Source organism: Paroedura picta, chromosome 13 (genome assembly GCF_049243985.1).
Source record: "Paroedura picta isolate Pp20150507F chromosome 13, Ppicta_v3.0, whole genome shotgun sequence".
In the NCBI taxonomy this organism is placed as follows: Eukaryota; Metazoa; Chordata; class Lepidosauria; order Squamata; family Gekkonidae; genus Paroedura; species Paroedura picta.
The window spans coordinates 2,978,013-2,995,204 of NC_135381.1; the positions used below are offsets into that span (position 1 = coordinate 2,978,013).

The 17,192-nt window shown below is 52.6% G+C and overlaps 1 protein-coding gene across 3 annotated transcripts in view; it reads left to right on the top strand.

Annotated features, from left to right (window-relative positions):
* The window catches only part of HIP1R (huntingtin interacting protein 1 related), a 44,052-nt gene extending 27,259 nt beyond the window's left edge, over nucleotides 1–16,793 (top strand). For all 3 annotated transcript variants that reach the window (XM_077308502.1, XM_077308500.1, XM_077308503.1), the window contains exons 12-32: nucleotides 169–227; nucleotides 403–475; nucleotides 1,402–1,585; nucleotides 2,646–2,734; nucleotides 3,087–3,203; nucleotides 4,260–4,361; nucleotides 5,274–5,468; nucleotides 6,562–6,709; nucleotides 7,225–7,311; nucleotides 7,614–7,721; nucleotides 8,466–8,602; nucleotides 9,176–9,286; nucleotides 9,849–9,907; nucleotides 11,154–11,184; nucleotides 11,954–12,016; nucleotides 12,640–12,740; nucleotides 12,924–13,029; nucleotides 13,595–13,718; nucleotides 13,969–14,030; nucleotides 15,010–15,207; nucleotides 15,735–16,793. In XM_077308502.1, the coding sequence (XP_077164617.1) occupies nucleotides 169–227; nucleotides 403–475; nucleotides 1,402–1,585; nucleotides 2,646–2,734; nucleotides 3,087–3,203; nucleotides 4,260–4,361; nucleotides 5,274–5,468; nucleotides 6,562–6,709; nucleotides 7,225–7,311; nucleotides 7,614–7,721; nucleotides 8,466–8,602; nucleotides 9,176–9,286; nucleotides 9,849–9,907; nucleotides 11,154–11,184; nucleotides 11,954–12,016; nucleotides 12,640–12,740; nucleotides 12,924–13,029; nucleotides 13,595–13,718; nucleotides 13,969–14,030; nucleotides 15,010–15,207; nucleotides 15,735–15,782 (2,202 nt within the window). In that variant the 3' untranslated portion in view covers nucleotides 15,783–16,793. The remainder of the gene's footprint in view (nucleotides 1–168; nucleotides 228–402; nucleotides 476–1,401; nucleotides 1,586–2,645; nucleotides 2,735–3,086; nucleotides 3,204–4,259; nucleotides 4,362–5,273; nucleotides 5,469–6,561; nucleotides 6,710–7,224; nucleotides 7,312–7,613; nucleotides 7,722–8,465; nucleotides 8,603–9,175; nucleotides 9,287–9,848; nucleotides 9,908–11,153; nucleotides 11,185–11,953; nucleotides 12,017–12,639; nucleotides 12,741–12,923; nucleotides 13,030–13,594; nucleotides 13,719–13,968; nucleotides 14,031–15,009; nucleotides 15,208–15,734) is intronic.
* The last annotated feature ends 399 nt before the right edge of the window (nucleotides 16,794–17,192 follow it).

Below are 17,192 nucleotides of genomic sequence, written 5' to 3' on the forward strand. Positions count from 1 at the left end.
AGAGCCCTGCTGGGTCAGACCAGGGGTCCATCTAGTCCAGCCTCCTGTCTCACACAGGGGCCAGCCAGTTCCTCTGGAGGGCCAACAACAGGGCAGAGAGGCTGAGCGGCTGTTATGTGGGGGATCCATATCAATGTTTTGAATCCTTCCCCCCTCATCTCTTTGCAGGTCGTTTGTGATATATTTGAACAGACTTTTGGTCCTCCGAATGGCATCAGAGATGACAGGTCAGGGCTTCTAACTTCTTTTGTGCTGAGTTTTCTGTCTGGGGCCAACCTAACATACATCTTTTTTAAAAATCCAGGCTCTTAATTAGCTTTTTAACTATTCTGCTTGGTTTTGGAGCAGTTTTCATGCTGCCTGCTTAGTGGTTTCTAATTGCAAACCTCTTTTATCTCACAGGGATCTCCAAATAGAGAATTTAAAGAAAGAAATTGATCTGCTTCGAGGAGAGCTGGAGAAGATGAAGCTTGAGGTAAGAAGGTGGGCTAGGGGGTGAAACCCCGCCCCTTGAGAATCTCTGGATCCATTTTTGTTGAAGCAAGCGCCTAGTCCTCATGGGCTGCGAAAAATACAGCGAGCAGAAGTTGACTGCTGGACTCGCCTCATTAATTCCAGTTATTGTACTTGAAGACGGTCAGTGACCAGGAAAGCAACAAAAACCTAAATTCCCAAATCGTAGAGCTGGCCAAAATGTTCAAAGTAAGGAGTTTTATTCTCCAAGCACGCAGCTTCACTGGGCACACGGAAGCTAAGCAGGGTCCTGCCTGGTTAGTGCTTGGAGGGGAGACACCAAGGAAGCCCAGTCTAGTGTCCGTAGCTTGTTTGTGTGGGCTAAATAAGAGCTGGTCTCTTAGAGGTTTCAAAAAGCTTTGTTCTAGACTGAGCACCTTTTCTAAACGAATAAACCTTCTTGAAGTTTCCGCTTTCCTCTGCTAGGCACCCTGCCATGCAACCCTTTCCTTTTCTTCTGGATCTTTTAAGCATCTTAAAGATTATTGTGAAAAATCCATCTGGAGCCCAGGGGTATCCTAGGGGGGAGGGCAGATGGGGGGAGCTTAGAGGAGGAGGAGGGGCAGGAGCTGCCTCCACCTCTTTCAAAAGAGAGAACGCAAACGTTGGATAATGCACTTTAGAAGCAGATTTTCCTGCTTCGCACAGGACAATCCAGCTGCAAGAGCACACTGAAGGTGCATTGTCCATTGTGTGCGGAATGAGCCCCAGCAATGCTTTGCTCTGTACTGGGGTGGCCAAACTGTGGCTCTCCAGATGCTTATGGACTACAATTCCCATGAGCCCCTGCCAGCATGGGAATCGCAGTCCATAAATGTCTAGAGAGCCACAGTTTGGCCACTGCTGTAGGAGAAGCCCCTCCTGCACTCTCATGTGTCCTTTCCTCAGGCCCAAAGGTACATCACTCAGCTGAAGGCCCAGATCAACAGCCTGGAGGCCGAGGTAGAGGAGCAGCGGAAGCAGAAGCAGAAGGCCCTGGTGGACAACGAGCAGCTCCGGGACGAGCTGGAGAGGCTGCAGAAGGCCAAGCTAGACAGCGACAAGAATAAAACCCTCTGCCTGGAGGCGGAAAGTAGGTGGCGCTCTGGGGCCACGGAGGGTGGCGAGCCACTCTGTGCATCTGTCCCTCCACAGACTCTGTCCTTGGCCAGCAAAAAGTATTTGGTCCAGCAAAACCGTATCAGGCCACCCTTTGCAGGGGCCAGCTTCCCCAGGTCACACAATAAGTTGCGGCAGAGAGAGTCCCAGGAGAAAAATGAAAATGGAAAACAAGGACTTGGGTCCTTAAAGGAAGTTCTGACCATAGAGTCCCGGGAGATTCCTAGAGGCACCCCAAAGTTGACAAGGTTAGCTCTAGCAATTGCCAAGAGCTCTGTGGTAAGATGACCATAGAGTCTTTGGTGACGGCTAGAGCTATGCTGCCCACTTCTGGGTAACTCTAGGAATCATTGGGAGCTTTATGGCCAGAACTTCCCAAGCTCTTTTTATAATATTTCTCCACAGGACCATCGCCAAGCCTGCTTTAAGGACTCACAGGGCCTTAGCAGAGCACAACTGGCGCTGTTACGTGTGCTGCTAAAGTAACTGCAGTGATAGTTGGAACTTTGGAAGCAGCTGATGCCTTTACTTTGCTGGAAACATTCCTTGAACCTTTGTGGGATGCACAATCACAGCGTCCTAATATCTAAGCGAACTTCACACTTGTGTCGCTTGAGGTCCACACGTATCCTCAATGAGTGATGCACAGGCTCAGTTACATACAGAGCCTTCATATCAGCCTTGCGGTCTACAAGTCACACAAGCATGAAGACCCCCCTAACAATCAGAGCATGAAGGCTCCCAACCGTATAGCACTGCGGGGTCCCTGAAATTGCCAGGGCCGTAGAATGTGCTATTAAGATAAACTACTCCTGACGATCTCCCTCCCCTTTGTCCCCCGTTTCTCCCAGCTGGTCAGCTGAGCATTGGTGGGTGAGGCTAACCATGAGCAGGGGGTGTCCCATCATGAGCGGGCAAACGGGAACGCTAAATCCATGGCTGACGAGATTATCTCCTTGAGACCTTCTGTTGCCCACCTTCTCTCACCTTCTCTCCTGCTAGGGAAACTCTGACTGCTTTCTTTCCTCTGCCAGAGAAGGCCAGCGCCACTGAACTGCGCTACACCAAACTGAAAGAGAAGCACAGCGAACTGATCAACACCCATGCGGAGCTCTTGAGGAAGGTATGGCCTCTCCTGCCTGCCTGTGCGCTTTCCAGGGGGTTCCATTTTGGCTGCTAATCTGAGAATCCCTCCCTTGCAGAAGATGGAATTCCCTGGCCCTAAAGGCTTCCCGGAAGCAGTCAGGGGCTCTGTCCAGCGAAGGGCAATTTCCCTTCCGAGTTTCTGTCAGACCCAGGTTCGAATCCTCATTCATACTGTGGAAGCTCCCTGGGGGACCTTGGGCCACTGACGCTCGATCGGCCTAACCCCCCTCGCAGGGTTGTTGTGGAAGAGGAGGATGTAAGCCACTTTGGGTCCCTGTTGGGCGGAAAGGAATTAAATAAGATAACGGAATCTATTTCTGACCTCCCAGAATGCGGACACGGCCAAGCAGCTGACCGTCACCCAGCAAAGCCAAGAGGAAGTGGCGCGAGTGAAGGAGCAGCTGGCCTTCCAGATGGAGCAAGTGAAGCGGGAGTCGGAAATGAAGGTGGGTCTTCTCTCTGACGCCCCCTCCCCAGGACTGCCTTAACCACTTCCTCTTCTTCCGGGGCCAAACCCTGGTGTTGCCTACAGTTTCAGCCCCTTTTGATGGACTGCTTTGGCCCAGTAGAGGGTTGACCTAAAACATCCTTGAGGCAACAGTGTGGAGGCTTGGGAGGGAGGGGGCTTGGGGTTGTGGCTAAAGGGTTTGGGGCCCAGGTGACCCAACGTCAAATAGCTACTTAGGGCAGCCTCAGGCTTGTAAGCCGGCTTGTCTCGCTGGCTCAGACCCAAGTCACTGAACGCTCCAGGCAGGCGATGACCCCCTCCTGTGGCAGGGAGTTCCGTAGGCCAGGGGTAGTCAACCTGTGGTCCTCCAGATGTTCATGGACTACACTTCCCATGAGCCCCTGCCAGCGAATGCTGGCAGGGGCTCATGGGAAGTGTAGTCCATGAACATCTGGAGGACCACAGGTTGACTACCCCTGCCGTAGGCAGCCAACCTGGGCAAGGTGCTGTCCACGCCTTGACAAGCCAGAAAGCCCTTGTGTCGGTTTAAGAAGGACCCACCTTTGTGCTTGTGTAAGTGTCATTAGGGGCCTTTTCCTTTTAAAAGGCCAGGGGTCCAAAGATTAACGCCAAAAGTTTCAACTCATGAAGGAGTTAAATAGGGCTGCATTCTAGCCCCCTTTTTAATGTGACCTCTTTCGAGATAATCTGGCTCCTCCTGTGAGGCGTCGATGGCCACCGCCCAAGACTGGAGCCCTTGTTCAAGCGCCTGCGGTGCTTTATGCCGATGAGGCTCTTTTACGCTCCTGCTCCAGGCTGGGTTGGAAACGTTGACTAAAGAGTTTCTCCGAGTTCTGGGCGGTCAGCAGTTTGGAGGGGGCCGGGCTCACTGGCAGAGCCACTCCTGGCCGTGCAAAAGGCCGCGGGTTCAGTCCCCAGCGCCTGCATCGCGGATCAGGGATTGCAGAAGAGAAGCCCTCCCAGCCGAGCGCTTTGTGTGCCCCAGGCTTGTGCTTTCTTAGAAGGGTGTCATTCCGGGGGGGTCTTTGTGCAGCTGGAAGACCAGTTGCTGCAGATGGAGCAGGCGAAGCGCGACCTGGAAGCCAAGAAAGAGGAGTTGGCTCACCTCCAGCAATCGCTCAGCCAGTCCAAACAGGTAGGCTCAGATCACCTGGCAGAGAAGTAGGTGCTGCAGAACCGCCCCGAGTCACCTTGGCTCCTGGGTGTCTCCGAGGAGCCAAGCCGTCGGTGGGGTGGGTGGCCCAGGCTAGCCCGTTCTCCTCACATCTCGGAAGCGGAGCAGGGCCGGCCCTGGTGAATACTCGGGTGGGAGACCACCTGGGAGGGGGAGACCGCAGGGCTGCAACGCAGAGGCGGGCAATGGCTAACCACCTCTGTTTGTCTGCCCTGACCTGGACGGCCCAGGCTAGCTCTGTCGCAGCTGATCTCACAGCTCAGAGGGTCAGCCCTGGTTAGCTCTTGGCTGGGGGACCACCGAAGGAGGGCAGTCTTGGCTGGGCCCCAGGAGACTGAGGCTCCTCTTTTGTGGGGCTGCAAAATACCTCGAGTAAGCCCTAGCTACGGCGGCAGGGAAGGTGAACATAAGAGAAGCCCTGTTGGATCAGGCCAATGGCCCATCTAGTCCATCACTCTGTGTCACGCAGTGGCCAGAACACAGGTGCCCGCAGGAGGTCCACCAGCTGTCCAGAAGCCCTCCCCCTGTTGCCCTCCCAGCACCAAGAAGACAGAGCATCCCTGCCCCAGACACAAGAGCATAAGAGAAGCCCTGTTGGATCAGGCCAAAGGCCCATCCAGTCCAACACCCTGGTCAATGCACAGGGGGCCTCAGGAGGTCCACCCGCCCAGTCCTGCCCCCTAAGTGCCAAGAAGGCAGAGCCTCCCTGCCCCAGATAGAGTGCTCCCTCCAGGCCTTGAGGGTCGCAGCCCCTGAAGGACCTCCGCTCCAGGAGTGCTTTGGAGTGTGATGCAGGTAGACAGAAGGGGGAGCCCGAGGACACTCCCCGATGAAGTGGCGAGTCAAGGTGTCTCCGTCCCGTCCCGCCTGCAGGTTGGTTCAGACCTCAACTCCGAGTTGGAAGCCCTCCAGGCCGAGAAGGATGCCCTGAGGAAGTCGGTCAGCGACCAGGAGTGTGAGCTCATCTCGGCCCGGGGCCTGCTGCAGGAAAAGGAGCTCCTCTTGAACCAGGAAGTGGACAGGAGGGCCAAGGAGGTCCAGGAGCTGCAGGGGAAACTCACAGAGAAGGTACGGCCCTGGGATCTGTGGGAAGCCGGTCACCTGAGAGACCGACCGTCTTGCTTTGAAATAACATGAACTGAGGTCTGTGGCCACTGGACAGGGAGATAAAATCATCTGTCTCTGTTGGGCTCTGATCTGGAGAACCGGGTTTGATTCCCTACTCCCATGCTGGGTGACCTTGGACTTGTCACAGTTCTCTTACCTTGGACCAGTCACAGTTCTCTTAGGGCTGCTCAGTTCTCTCAGAGCTCTCTCAGCCCCAACTAGCTCCAAGGTAAAGCGCTTAACGGTGTGGATATTGGACCTGCAGCTCAGTGGAAGAGCTCCTTCTTGGCACACTGCAGGGGCCCATCCACCCCGGGTTCAGTCCCTGACATTTTCAGTTAAATAGTCTTAGAGAGCAGGGACTCACAGAGACCTTTCTGTGCCTGAGAAACTCACGGGGCTCCTTCTGATTCTAGGAGAGAGTCCTGGGCCACCTGGACTGGTTGCAGCTCCATCTGTCCGTACGAGATTCTTAAAATGAAAAACATGGCCAGGGTGGTTGTGGATTCAAATCCTGGTTTGCTGTAATGCTTATCAAGTGACTTTGGACCCACCTTTTTCTCTCTCTCTCAGTCTGCCCCTACCGCACAGGGGAGGATAAAATGGGGAACCATCTATGACTGCCTGGAGGAAGGGCAGTTTAAAAATGCATTTCAGTCAATCAAATAAATATATAGTTATTTCGTTTCCCTCTCCCTTGGGATTACTTTGGAGACAATGCTGAGTTGATTTCTGAAATTTATCAAAGGAGCTTAGATCCCCACAAGGTACTTCCATGCGCTGAACAGTGTACTTAATCTGAACAGTGCACTTTGCAACTGGGTTTTACGGCGCAGAACACAGAAAATTGGGCTTGCAAAAGATCGTTAAAGTGCACTGGGAAATGGATTTAAAGTGCAATATTTGGTGTCTGTTCCAAAGCTCAGTAAACGAGGGGAGTAGGGGCTGTATGGCCCTTCTGAGACTTCCCCGTACCCAGATTAGCTCAGAAGGTTCAGCGGGGGAGAGATCTGAGCCCGCCTCTTCCCTGGAACGTTTTGGGTCCTCCCAACAGAAAAGCCAGGAACAGGCCCTGCAGCAGAAGCTCCTGGAGGACCAGTTCAGCATCCTGCAAGGGACAGTGAAGGAGGCAGAGAGCATCATCCGGGACGCCGTCACCAAGGTGGACGATCCCCTCCACATCCGCTGCACCAGTTCGCCAGGTAGGTCGAGGGCCTGGCCGTTGGATGCATCAAAAAGCAGCCTTGGCATGTTCAGAAAAAGTGATTTATTGAAACGAGACGAACTAAGCTCATGATCTTTTTTTGTGAAGACTGACAATACACATAAGACTGATCTATCCGCCATCGGCTTCACCTTCAGATCACGTCATGCCACCCCACTTTCCCAAGCACATTTGCAACACCCAGGTGTGAAGCCCAAGCGCCAGGCTCTGAGCCTGCAAGGACAGTGTTAGGTAGATAACATTGAATCTTCCCCTCCTTGCACCCCTCCCCCCCCAGCCACTGCAGAGATCAAAGTGAACCAGTAACAACCCCATACTTCAAAGCAATCCAAGCTCACCAAGTGCTTACTCCATCCCTCCCCCCTGCAGAAAACGCAGAAATACAAAGCAGGGAAACAGTTAAGCATGGCAGGATGCAGGTGCCAACACGAACCTGACTGGTCTCTCTCAAATCTCTTCTTCCTCCCTCTCTCTGCTTGGTTGTCCTGGCAGATTACCTCATCAGCCGTGCCACGGCTGCCCTGCAGTCGGTGAATACCCTGGAAGGTGGGCACAGCCGGTACCTGGCCAACATGGCAGGTGAGTGGTGGGCGTGGTGAGGATCAGAAGAGGGCTGGAGACAAGGGCCCTTTCAGACAGACTTTTTAATCCATTTTGGTAGCTGGCCGCTGATGGACCTTTTGTGTCATTTCAGACACGACTGTTTTAGCAACTGGCTGGTAACGGATTTTATTTCCCTTTTTGTCCAAAGCTGCTTGCGTTCAGGGCTCCCCTGAGGTTGCCTGGGCCCTTCTAGCTTCTAGCTTCTAGCCTCCCCTCTGCCATTCAGATGGTTCCCCGGAGGCCTCTGCCGAGCTGTCTTGACTCTTTCTGTCACACAGATGTCTCCGGACTGGTGGGCGCCTTGGCCCAGTTTGCCCATCGGACTGCGGACACCATCGTCAACGGCAGCGCCACTTCGCACCTGGCGCCCACCGACCACGCTGACAGTGAGTACCTCTCCGAGCAGCACAGACCCGGCAGGGCGTAGCGGTGCTTTTTTGCCGACTGGCAAACAGGGTGCCTCACCCACTCCTGCCCGCCCTGCTTGCCAGCTTGTGCCCCTTTTGCTTATGGGGCGGCCAACTCTGTATGCAGACGCCGGCCTCACCCCTCAGGGAACTGAATCACAGCCAGCTTCTGGCAAGCCCATGGGGTTCTCATGGCCAAAGATGCTCAGAGGTGCCTGCCTTTGTTTTCCTTTGCATGGCGACCCTGAGATTCCTTGGTGGTCTCCCACCCAAACATTAACCAGGGCTGATCCTGCTCAGTGTCTGAGATCTGATGAGGTCAGGCTAGCCTGGACCACCCTGGGCAGGGACAGGATGGCTTCCATGCAGGGACTCAGTGACCTGTCCCTTTTGTGCTTGGGAGACCTTTTCCCATTGAAGCTGTTACTCTGTGTCCATGGCTGGTATGGATGACTTTTGGCCACCGCTGCATCTGCCCCCGTTGGAGAAGATATTGGGGACTTGTGGAGCAGAGGCTTCTTTCCGCTTCCTCTGTTGTGGGTCCTTTAAACTTGACCTTCAGCCGATGCACACAAAACAGTGAAATATGAGATCTACTATTAAATATGTTCTTTAGCACAACCGTATCACTCGGCTGCAACTCGGGACTCGACTCAGGCTAAACTTGTTCCTGGTTTTTAGTTCTGTTTTTTTTTAATCCTCTCTCTCCCCCCAAACTACTAGAATTGACTGAAACCTGCAGGGACTGTGGACGGCAGAGCCTGAGCTATCTGACCAAGCTGAAAGACAAACAGTCTCTCCGGCAGGCAAATCCGGCCGATGTCAGGAAGACCCTTCAGGAGCTCCTGCAGCTGGGACAGGTAGAGATGGAGGCAGCAAGGCGGACTGGCCAGGTCAGAGGGTTGGATGAGGATCTGGAAGAAGCCAGCAAGAATTGATGCTCTGCCCTGAATTCCTGTAGGGACCTTGAGCTACCTCAAAGGGCTGTTGTGAAGATAAGACAGATTGCGTTCAACACTCCTTTGAGGATATAAAAACTTGCCGGGTAGAGCTAAGTTGCAGGTTCATGGAGAACAATCCACAAGGAACACAACAGCAATGTTTTGTTGGGTCTAGGGTGCGTAGTGGTTGCATCCCCGTTCTGCACAGCCTTCCACGGAGGTAGTTCAAGAAGGGCGGCTGTGTTAGTCTCTCGGTAAGAGCAGGCAAGAACCAGAGTCCAGGAGCCCCTTCAAGACTAACATTTGTGGCAGGGGAGAAGCTTTTATGAGTCTCTGCTCACTTCCCAAACAGGACAGCTTGAGTTGCAACTCCTCCAAGGCAAGCTGTCTCTTCCTCCGAGCACTGACAGTGAACAGATGCATGGAATCCAACTCTTGTATCTTCCTTTTTAGGCAGGCCTCGTTCTACATTTTCCTCTCTTCTTTTGGCAGGAACTGAGGCCCAAAAGCTTAGACATCCGCCAGGAAGAGCTAGGTGACATGGTTGACAAGGAGATGGCCTCTACCTCAGCAGCAATTGAAGATGCAGTCAGGAGGATAGAGGTGAGTCGGGTGGTTTCTTTCCCTCCCTGCTTGGTGTAGGGTTAAGAGCAGCGGCTGCTTTGGTCCTCATATACAAGCCTCTTGCAGGGGGCAGCCCCAGGAGGGCTCAGTTGCTGCCACGGGACAAAGGGCCTTCTCAGGTGTGGCCCCTGCCCTGTGGAACGCATTCTCGGTTGACACCCGTGCCCTGCTGGATTTAGTCTCTGCAGGGCATGCAAAGCTGAATTATTACGTTGGCCTCTGGAGGGCAGCCACCTACTTGGACTGTTTTAATAGTGATAGCCACGTATTTTAATGTTTTCTTGCTAACGTTTTATAGTTGTTACTTGTTTTTATGTGTTGTTTTTACTGGATTGGTTTTAATGTCGCCCTGAGATCCTATGGATTAGTGGCGACTTTAACAAATTCTAATAAATAGACTACTTGCCAGGGGAGGGAACAAACCTCTGGGTGGCCGCTGTCAGGAATGGGCATAGCAAGGGTTGGATAACGCAGTGCCTGGAAGCTGGTTGCAGGTCTGTCCATCATGTCTGAACGCCACTGCCTCCCTTTTCCCCTGCAGGAAATGATGAACCAGGCCCGGATAGAGACTTCGGGTATTAAGCTGGAAGTCAACGAAAGGTGAGTGGCGAGGGGAGGCGAGACGGGGAGGAGGGTGAGTTTTGAATGCTGTAAGCTGCGTTTGGCTCTGCCACTTTCCCGTGACGTAGGATGAAGCCGGAGGCATCACTTCATGGCAGAGCGGAGCTGCTGCTTAGCCTGAAGGAGGCTGGGCCCGGTTCCCATTCCAGGCCCCTTTAATTAAAAGACCGCAGGCTGCAGGTCCAGAGAGGCCCTTCGGGGCCTGCCCTGTGTGTGGGATGGTTGTAGGGGAAACGTCTCGCTGGAGCTGTGATGCCTCCCAGCAGTCTGTGTACAGTTCACACCAGGGAGGGTGTCTGGAAACTCTGCACTCTGGGGACGCTGAGAAGGGAGACTGAACTCTCACCAGTCCTCATGGCCAGGGATGGGAACCAACTGGAAAATTCCCTTTTAAGGTTCCAGTTCAGATTGTACGGCTAAATTGTCTGGTGGTCAGACCTGTTGGACTTTGGCAGTCCCTGCAGGATGTGGTCCTCTGTTATCCCACCCACACGTGAGCGAGTGTGCTTCCTGCTGACGGATGACCCGGAAGCAATCTGTTTTCTCTTGGTTAAAGCAGAAAGAGGACAGAGAGGGGCACTGAACTGGTGAAAAGAGGCATGGCATAGTGTTTTCAGCGTTGGACTAGGATTTGGAAGACCCCAATTCGAATCTCCATTTGTGTCATGGAAACTAGCTGAATGATCCTGGATCAGTCACAGGCTAGCCTTCCTCACAGGGTTGTTGTGAGGACTGGAGGAGAAAATGATGTCAGCTGCTTCGGGTGCCTGTTAGGGGGGAAAGGTGGGGTGTAAATAAAATGAGTAAACCAGCAAAGCTCAAAGGAGATACTCCTGAAATGTCATATTTTCTCTGCATTATTGATATTTCAGCCAGCGTAGTATACTGGTAAAGAGCAGTGGTCTCTAATCTGGATAACTGAGTTTGATTCCGCGCTCCTCCACGTGAAGCCAGCTGGATGACCTTGGGCCAGTCACGGTCCTGTCAGAGCTGTTCTCAGCAGTTCTGTTAGAACTCGCTTGGCCCCATCTACCTCACAGGGTGTCTCTTGTGGGGAGAGGTAGGGAAGGCAAATGTGAGCCACTTTGAGATTCCTTCAGGTAGTGAAAAGCGGGGTATAAAAAAACAACTCTTCTCCCTTATTGTATTTTTTCATGTTAATGACTTATTTTTTTCAATCCTCCATGCCCAAAGCATTAACTGTTGTATTTCTTGTTCCCTAAAGAATTTTGAACTCCTGCACAGAATTGATGAAGGTGAGTGGCTTTTTAATGCACGAAGACCCATGCTCAGTTCAGAAAAACCTCTCAGGAGGCAGATGTGTGGCGCAGGAGAGAGTTGAAAATTGCCTGGCTTGGATGCCCTTGGACTCAGCTCTCATCTGCTGCTTCAGACCAACCCTGCAACCCACCTGAATCTAGCTGACGCAGAATGAAACTTTGTGCATATTAATGCTGCCCCTGGACTCAAATCTTGTCCTGCTGCTTCAAAACCACGACCCACTTGAACCGCCCTTCAGGTGACCAGGATAGACTTTTGCAGGTGGTTTAGTTTTCACTTATGCAAGAAGCCTTTTTCCGGTGCTGGACAAAATGCTTCACAAAGTGACCTGGCAAGAATTCAGGTGGGTAACCGTGTTGGTCTGAAGCAGCCGAACTAAGTTTATACCCAGAATAAAACTGTCGGTCTTAAAGAAGCTATTGGACACAAACTTTGTTCTGTCACTCAACTAAATCATTGAGATCTATATTACCGTGTATAGTAAGGGGGGAGGGAATGTGGCTCTCTAGATGTCCATGGACTACAATTCCCATGAGCCCCCTGCCAGCACATGCTAGCAGGGGCTCATGGGAACTGTAGTCCATGGACAGCTGAGGAGCCACGGTTTGCCCTTGGCTGGTGTATAGTTTGCCGAAGGTGGGATCCCACTGAGCAATTTTGCATCAGCTAATAGGCTAGCTCGATAGTGCTGGGGATCTAAAGCGTCAGCCGTGGGCTAATGAGGTGCTGCTGTTGTTCTTGCAGGCCATCCGGCTCCTGGTCCTGACCTCTACGCACTTGCAGAAGGAGATCGTGGAAAGCGGAAGGGTAAGGTTTCCTGCGTGGGTTTTCTTCTGCTGCTGATGTGCCTGGGGCCAGCTGGGGGCAGGAGTTAAGAGCAGCGGCTTAATTCACCTTGGTCTAGTCACAGTCCTGTTAGAGTGGTTGTTGCAGGGCAGTTCTCTTAGAGTTCTCTCAGCCCCACCTCCCTCACAGCCAAGGGCAGAGACTTGTTCATTTGGTATACTCCCAGTAACGGTCATGGGCCCTCTCTCTGGTTTGGGGGAGTCTTTGAGGCTATCATATGTCACTTTTTAATGTTTTCGTGTGTTTGTGTTCTCCCCATCGGGGATCCAGATAGGGCGGAAAGGTTGCATAGAAATGTTTTTTAAAAAAAAAAGAAATATAAACTGTACTTTTATTACTGGTTTCTATGCTGCACTCCAAGGAGGTGGGGACAGCGTCTGCCTTGCTCCCCACCCATTGATTCCCATGTGATCCCAGATACTCTTTAATCAGCCTGGTCCAGCCTCGCCTGGACTTCTCCCCAAAGAAGGGGGAGAGATTTCCGGGGTCAAGCAGTGTGGCTTCCAGGCAGAATGTCACTTCAATGTCTCTGTAATCTTTGCACAGCAAAATGCAACTGAGCTTTCCCTCTCATGCGCCACCAGGGGGCAGCAACCACACAGGAATTTTATGCGAAGAACTCCCGCTGGACGGAGGGCCTGATCTCCGCTTCGAAGGCCGTGGGCTGGGGAGCAACACAGCTTGTGTAGGTATCTGGCTCGCCTCTCCCCTTTGCTGCCTGAGCCCCCCATCAGTCTGCCTCTCTCCAGAAGCATTTCCCTCCACTGGAGCACTAACGTGCGTGGCAAGAGAATGCAGATCCACATTTCCTTGCTGGGCAAGACGTCCTTTCACCGTCTTTTTTTCCCCCTTCCTGATCCCATTTCAGAGAGTCGGCCGACAGAGTCGTCCTGCACACGGGCAAATACGAGGAACTGATTGTCTGTTCACACGAGATCGCAGCCAGCACGGCTCAGCTGGTAGCCGCTTCCAAGGTATAAGCCGAAGAATACAACATGGGATACACAGCGCATTACAGCCTTTTATATGTTTAGGAGTTGCTACTCTGCAATTAAACTATAAAGAAACTCATTAGGATGTGACTATTATCTAGAGCACTGGTAGTCAACCTGTGGTCGTCCAGATGTCCATGGACTACAATTCCCATGAGCCCCTGTCAGAAAACGCCGGCAGGGGCTCATGGAAATTATAGTCCATGGACATCTGGACGACCACAGGTTGACTACCCCTGATCTAGAGCAGGAATTCCCAACCGGGGGTCCGTGGACGCCTGGGGGTTTGTGGGAGCTCCAGAGGGGGTCTGTGGCCTTTCCTCTCTTATCTTAACAGCCACAACCTAAGGAACAGGCAGCCCCCACCCAGAGGACTCATGGGGTGGGCCATGGGTATGAATATCAAATGGGGTGGGAGTTGGTTTTGCTTCCGCCGAAAGTTCTGCACGGAATGCACCGATCCGTGTCTGGCTCTGTGCCGAAGGTCTGACGGGTACGTTTCTGCCGTGCTGAGAAACGCTAAGTGAGTCTCTCCATCTGGTGCCAGGTGAAAGCGGATAAGAGCAGCAGGAACCTGAGCAAGCTGCAGGAGTGCTCGCGCACCGTCAACGAGAAGGCAGCCAATGTTGTGGCCTCCACCAAGTCGGGCCAAGAGCAGGTCGAAGAGAGAGGTGAGGCGGGGTCAGAGAGAGAGAGAGAGAGAGAGAGAGAGAGAGAGAGAGAGAGAGAGAGAGAGACTGCCTATGTGCTTGGGTTGTTGTGCAGATAAAATGTGGTCCAGCCAGCCAGATAATGCATCTTTGAGGAAAGGGTGGGAGGAAACGAGTGTGACGATGCACAGCTTGTTTCTTCAAAGGGGAACATGTCTCTTATTTGCCAGAGGAAGCATGTTTAACCTCTCTTCTCGTCTGTTCCTATCAGACACCATGGACTTCTCTGGGATGTCCCTGATCAAACTGAAGAAGGAGGAAATGGAGTCACAGGTACCCTTTGAAATAGGGTCAGGAGGGGGTGCCACTGTACTATTTGGATGCCAGTAGCTTCAAGGTCCTCCTTTCCAGAGAGGTGCTGGGGGGGGGGGGCTCTTGTCACATTCGCTGGCAGGGGCTCATGGGAATTGTAGTCCATGAACATCTGGAGGGCCACAGGTTGACTACCCCTGGAATAGACCCAGGAGGAGATTCTGCTCAGCCACACTGGGCTTCTGCCCAGCCCTACAGCGAGCTGAACGAGTCAAAGGGCCAGTGGAGCATCCCTAAAATGCTTCTCCATCTTGACCTGTGTTTTATGGCGGCCGTGTAGAGAACGGCGCACCAGTGGGCTGGAGGGGAAAATTGGCTGCTTGCAGGCTGTTGGGACTTCCACGAAGCTGCATGTTTTGCTTAGTTCGACCACTGCCTTCTACCTTCGTTTGAGGGCAGGGAGGGAGTAGCCGTCCAGTCCTCATGCTGCGTTCCAGGCCTTCTCAGCCAGGGTTTTGTGAAGGTCTGGGGTTTCTTGATGGGGGTTCATTTTTAATACGTTTTGTAAATTTGTTAAACATTTATCGGGTGATATGACCATAGGACCCCCCCCCCCGCATGGCCAATGAAGGGCCTGGAGGGGTGGGGAGGGGCCCTGGGTGGGCGTGTGCACAGCTGTGCTTCTGCACAATTGCGCCACTTCTGGGGCTTCTTGAAGACAGAGGCATGTCTCAGGGCAAAGTTGAGACAGTCTGAGGAAGAGGATGAGCCATATATAAGCTTGGCCACTCGCCTTTCACTGTGCCTGAGGCAATGTGCATGCACACCAACTCTTTTAGCTTGAATGAAACCTGGTGAGCCTTGAAGGTGCTCCACCCAGGCTTGACCATGAATACAGCAAGCTGCCCCCTGCCGCTTCCCCAGGGCCCTTTGCCTGTTTCTTGGCCCGCGTGCCCCACGCCCTCCCTGGTAGCTGACCGGCCACGATTGTCCTTTGCAGGTGAAGGTGCTGGAGCTGGAAAAGACTCTGGAGAACGAGCGACTTCGCCTCGGGGAACTCAGGCGGCAGCACTACGCCCTGGCCGGCCTCTGCGAGGAGAACGCCGACGCAGGGAAGCCTGCCGTGGCCCGCAAACCGGGTAGCTTCAAAAAGCCACCTGTAGCCCAGAAACCTGCCCACTCCAGGCAAGACGCCCAGGTACGCTGTCCACCCTGCCCCAGTGAGCAAGGCTCACTCTTTTTTGATGGCCGAGGCCCTCCAGCAGGGCAGAAAGGTCCACCTGAACGGCTTATCCCAGCACCAGCAGGCATTCAGGCAACCCACGTGCCCAAAAGATCCATTCTGAGCAGGGAGCAGCTGCTTAGGGGCAGCGGAGTTGTGGGAATTGGGCCTTGGTATTATTCCCTGGCTGGTGGTATCAGGGGGTGAATATCCTGGAGAACTTTTGGGGTATCCATTCATATTTATTTCATCAACAAAAGGGGGTGGTGTCTTGGTTGAGAGAGGCGGCCCCTAAGAGCCTGGCTTCATTCGCCGCTCCTCCTCCACATGCAGCCAGCAAGGTGACCCTGGGCCAGTCAGAGTCCTGTTAGAGCTGTTCTCACAGAGTGGTTTTCAGAGTTGTCTCAGCTGCACCTCCCTCACAGGCTGCCTGTTGTGGGAAGAGGAAAGGAGGGCAAATGGTCAGCTGTTTTGAGACTCCTTCAGGCCTATCTTTTTTCTAGCCGCGAGAGGATGACGGTGTGTACCAGGCCCAGCTTGTCAACTTCTAAGGGGGGGCAATGCTCCCTTGTGCCCGGAAGGAGGACAGCGGCAAGACGATGAGGAGTGTTGTAGGAGTCATCTTCCAACCACCTTGATCCTTCCTGCTGGCCCGGGGGATTCAGGGACTGTGTCCTTTGTGCAGCTCATGGGACCTTAATAGATTTCTGGTGGAGGGCAAAGACTTCTCAGGCACCGGTTTGCCTCTTGAAGGGTGAGCACACTCAGGAAAGCTCCCCCTGCCCTGTAGACATTCCAAAGCCATTACATGTCTGTGTTTTAGACAGACACTGACTGGGTTAACCCTCAAGCTGCCTTCTGTCTGGCATTGCCTTTATGCTGAGATTTCTCTGTCCTCTGCCGGAGTGAGACGCCAAGGGACCCCCTGCTCACGTACTGCTGACTAATCAGACTGAGGATATCGCTCATACGGTGGTGTTGGGCTGCCAGTTTGAGCAGAGGGCTTCTGAATGGGAGGGGCAGGTGAGGGCCTTGCCTTTATATCAGTTCTATTATTTATAAGCAATAGGAAATTTTTTTGGAGTCAATGTCGGTGTACCTATTACTGTAGTACAAAGATTTTTAAAGAAATGTGAATTTTTTTTTTAGTTGGCAAAGTTATTTTGTAGTGTTTGTGCTGCAAGCTAAAAGGAGACTTTCCAAAGGGGAAGAGATGATCTTTCCGTTTGTCAGTTTTATAAGTTTTAAAGAAATTTGATATATATATATAGAGAGAGAGAAAGAAAGAAGCAGAATAAGGTGGCCGCACTGGAATTGGGAGTCGTCGACTTCCAGGAAAAAAAGCAACACTGTTTTAAATGTTTAAACCTGAATTTTGGGGTATAGAAGCTGGCTTGCCAGAGCAGTTAAATATATTTGTAGCAATATGCGTAGACTGGGATGGTGGGAAGAGAACTCACAACATAATGGGACAGGGAAAAGGTTTTGGAGTCTTGTGGTCAGTTCCCATTCCTAAGTTGTAACAGACCCATGTAGCTTATTAAAATGGACTAGTTACCTCACACTTGTCTTTCTGCTGCACTGTTTTGTCCCTGGCATGGAATCATTCCAGGCCCCAATATTGTTTTTCTTCCCTTCTCATGCTGTGACCCACTCTACTTGCTATGGTGACCCCTCCAGGGCTGGCCCAAGTTTTATGGGTGCCCCAGCAACTGTGACCTTGGCGCCCACGATCAGAGCTTAGTTTCCAAGATACCAAAGAAGATGGAAAGAGCAGGGGCAGCTGTTAGGGAGGGCTGGCCCATGACTCCTTTGGGTCCCATCCTGCAGACTGGGATACCAGTTTAGGCCCAAGACAGCACTATAACTTATGGGCTCTCTTAATCAACCGCCTAGACTCTGAGTTATACTCACTGTCTAGTAAAGGCCCAGAGGCCCAGCCTTGTCAGAATTTGAAATTA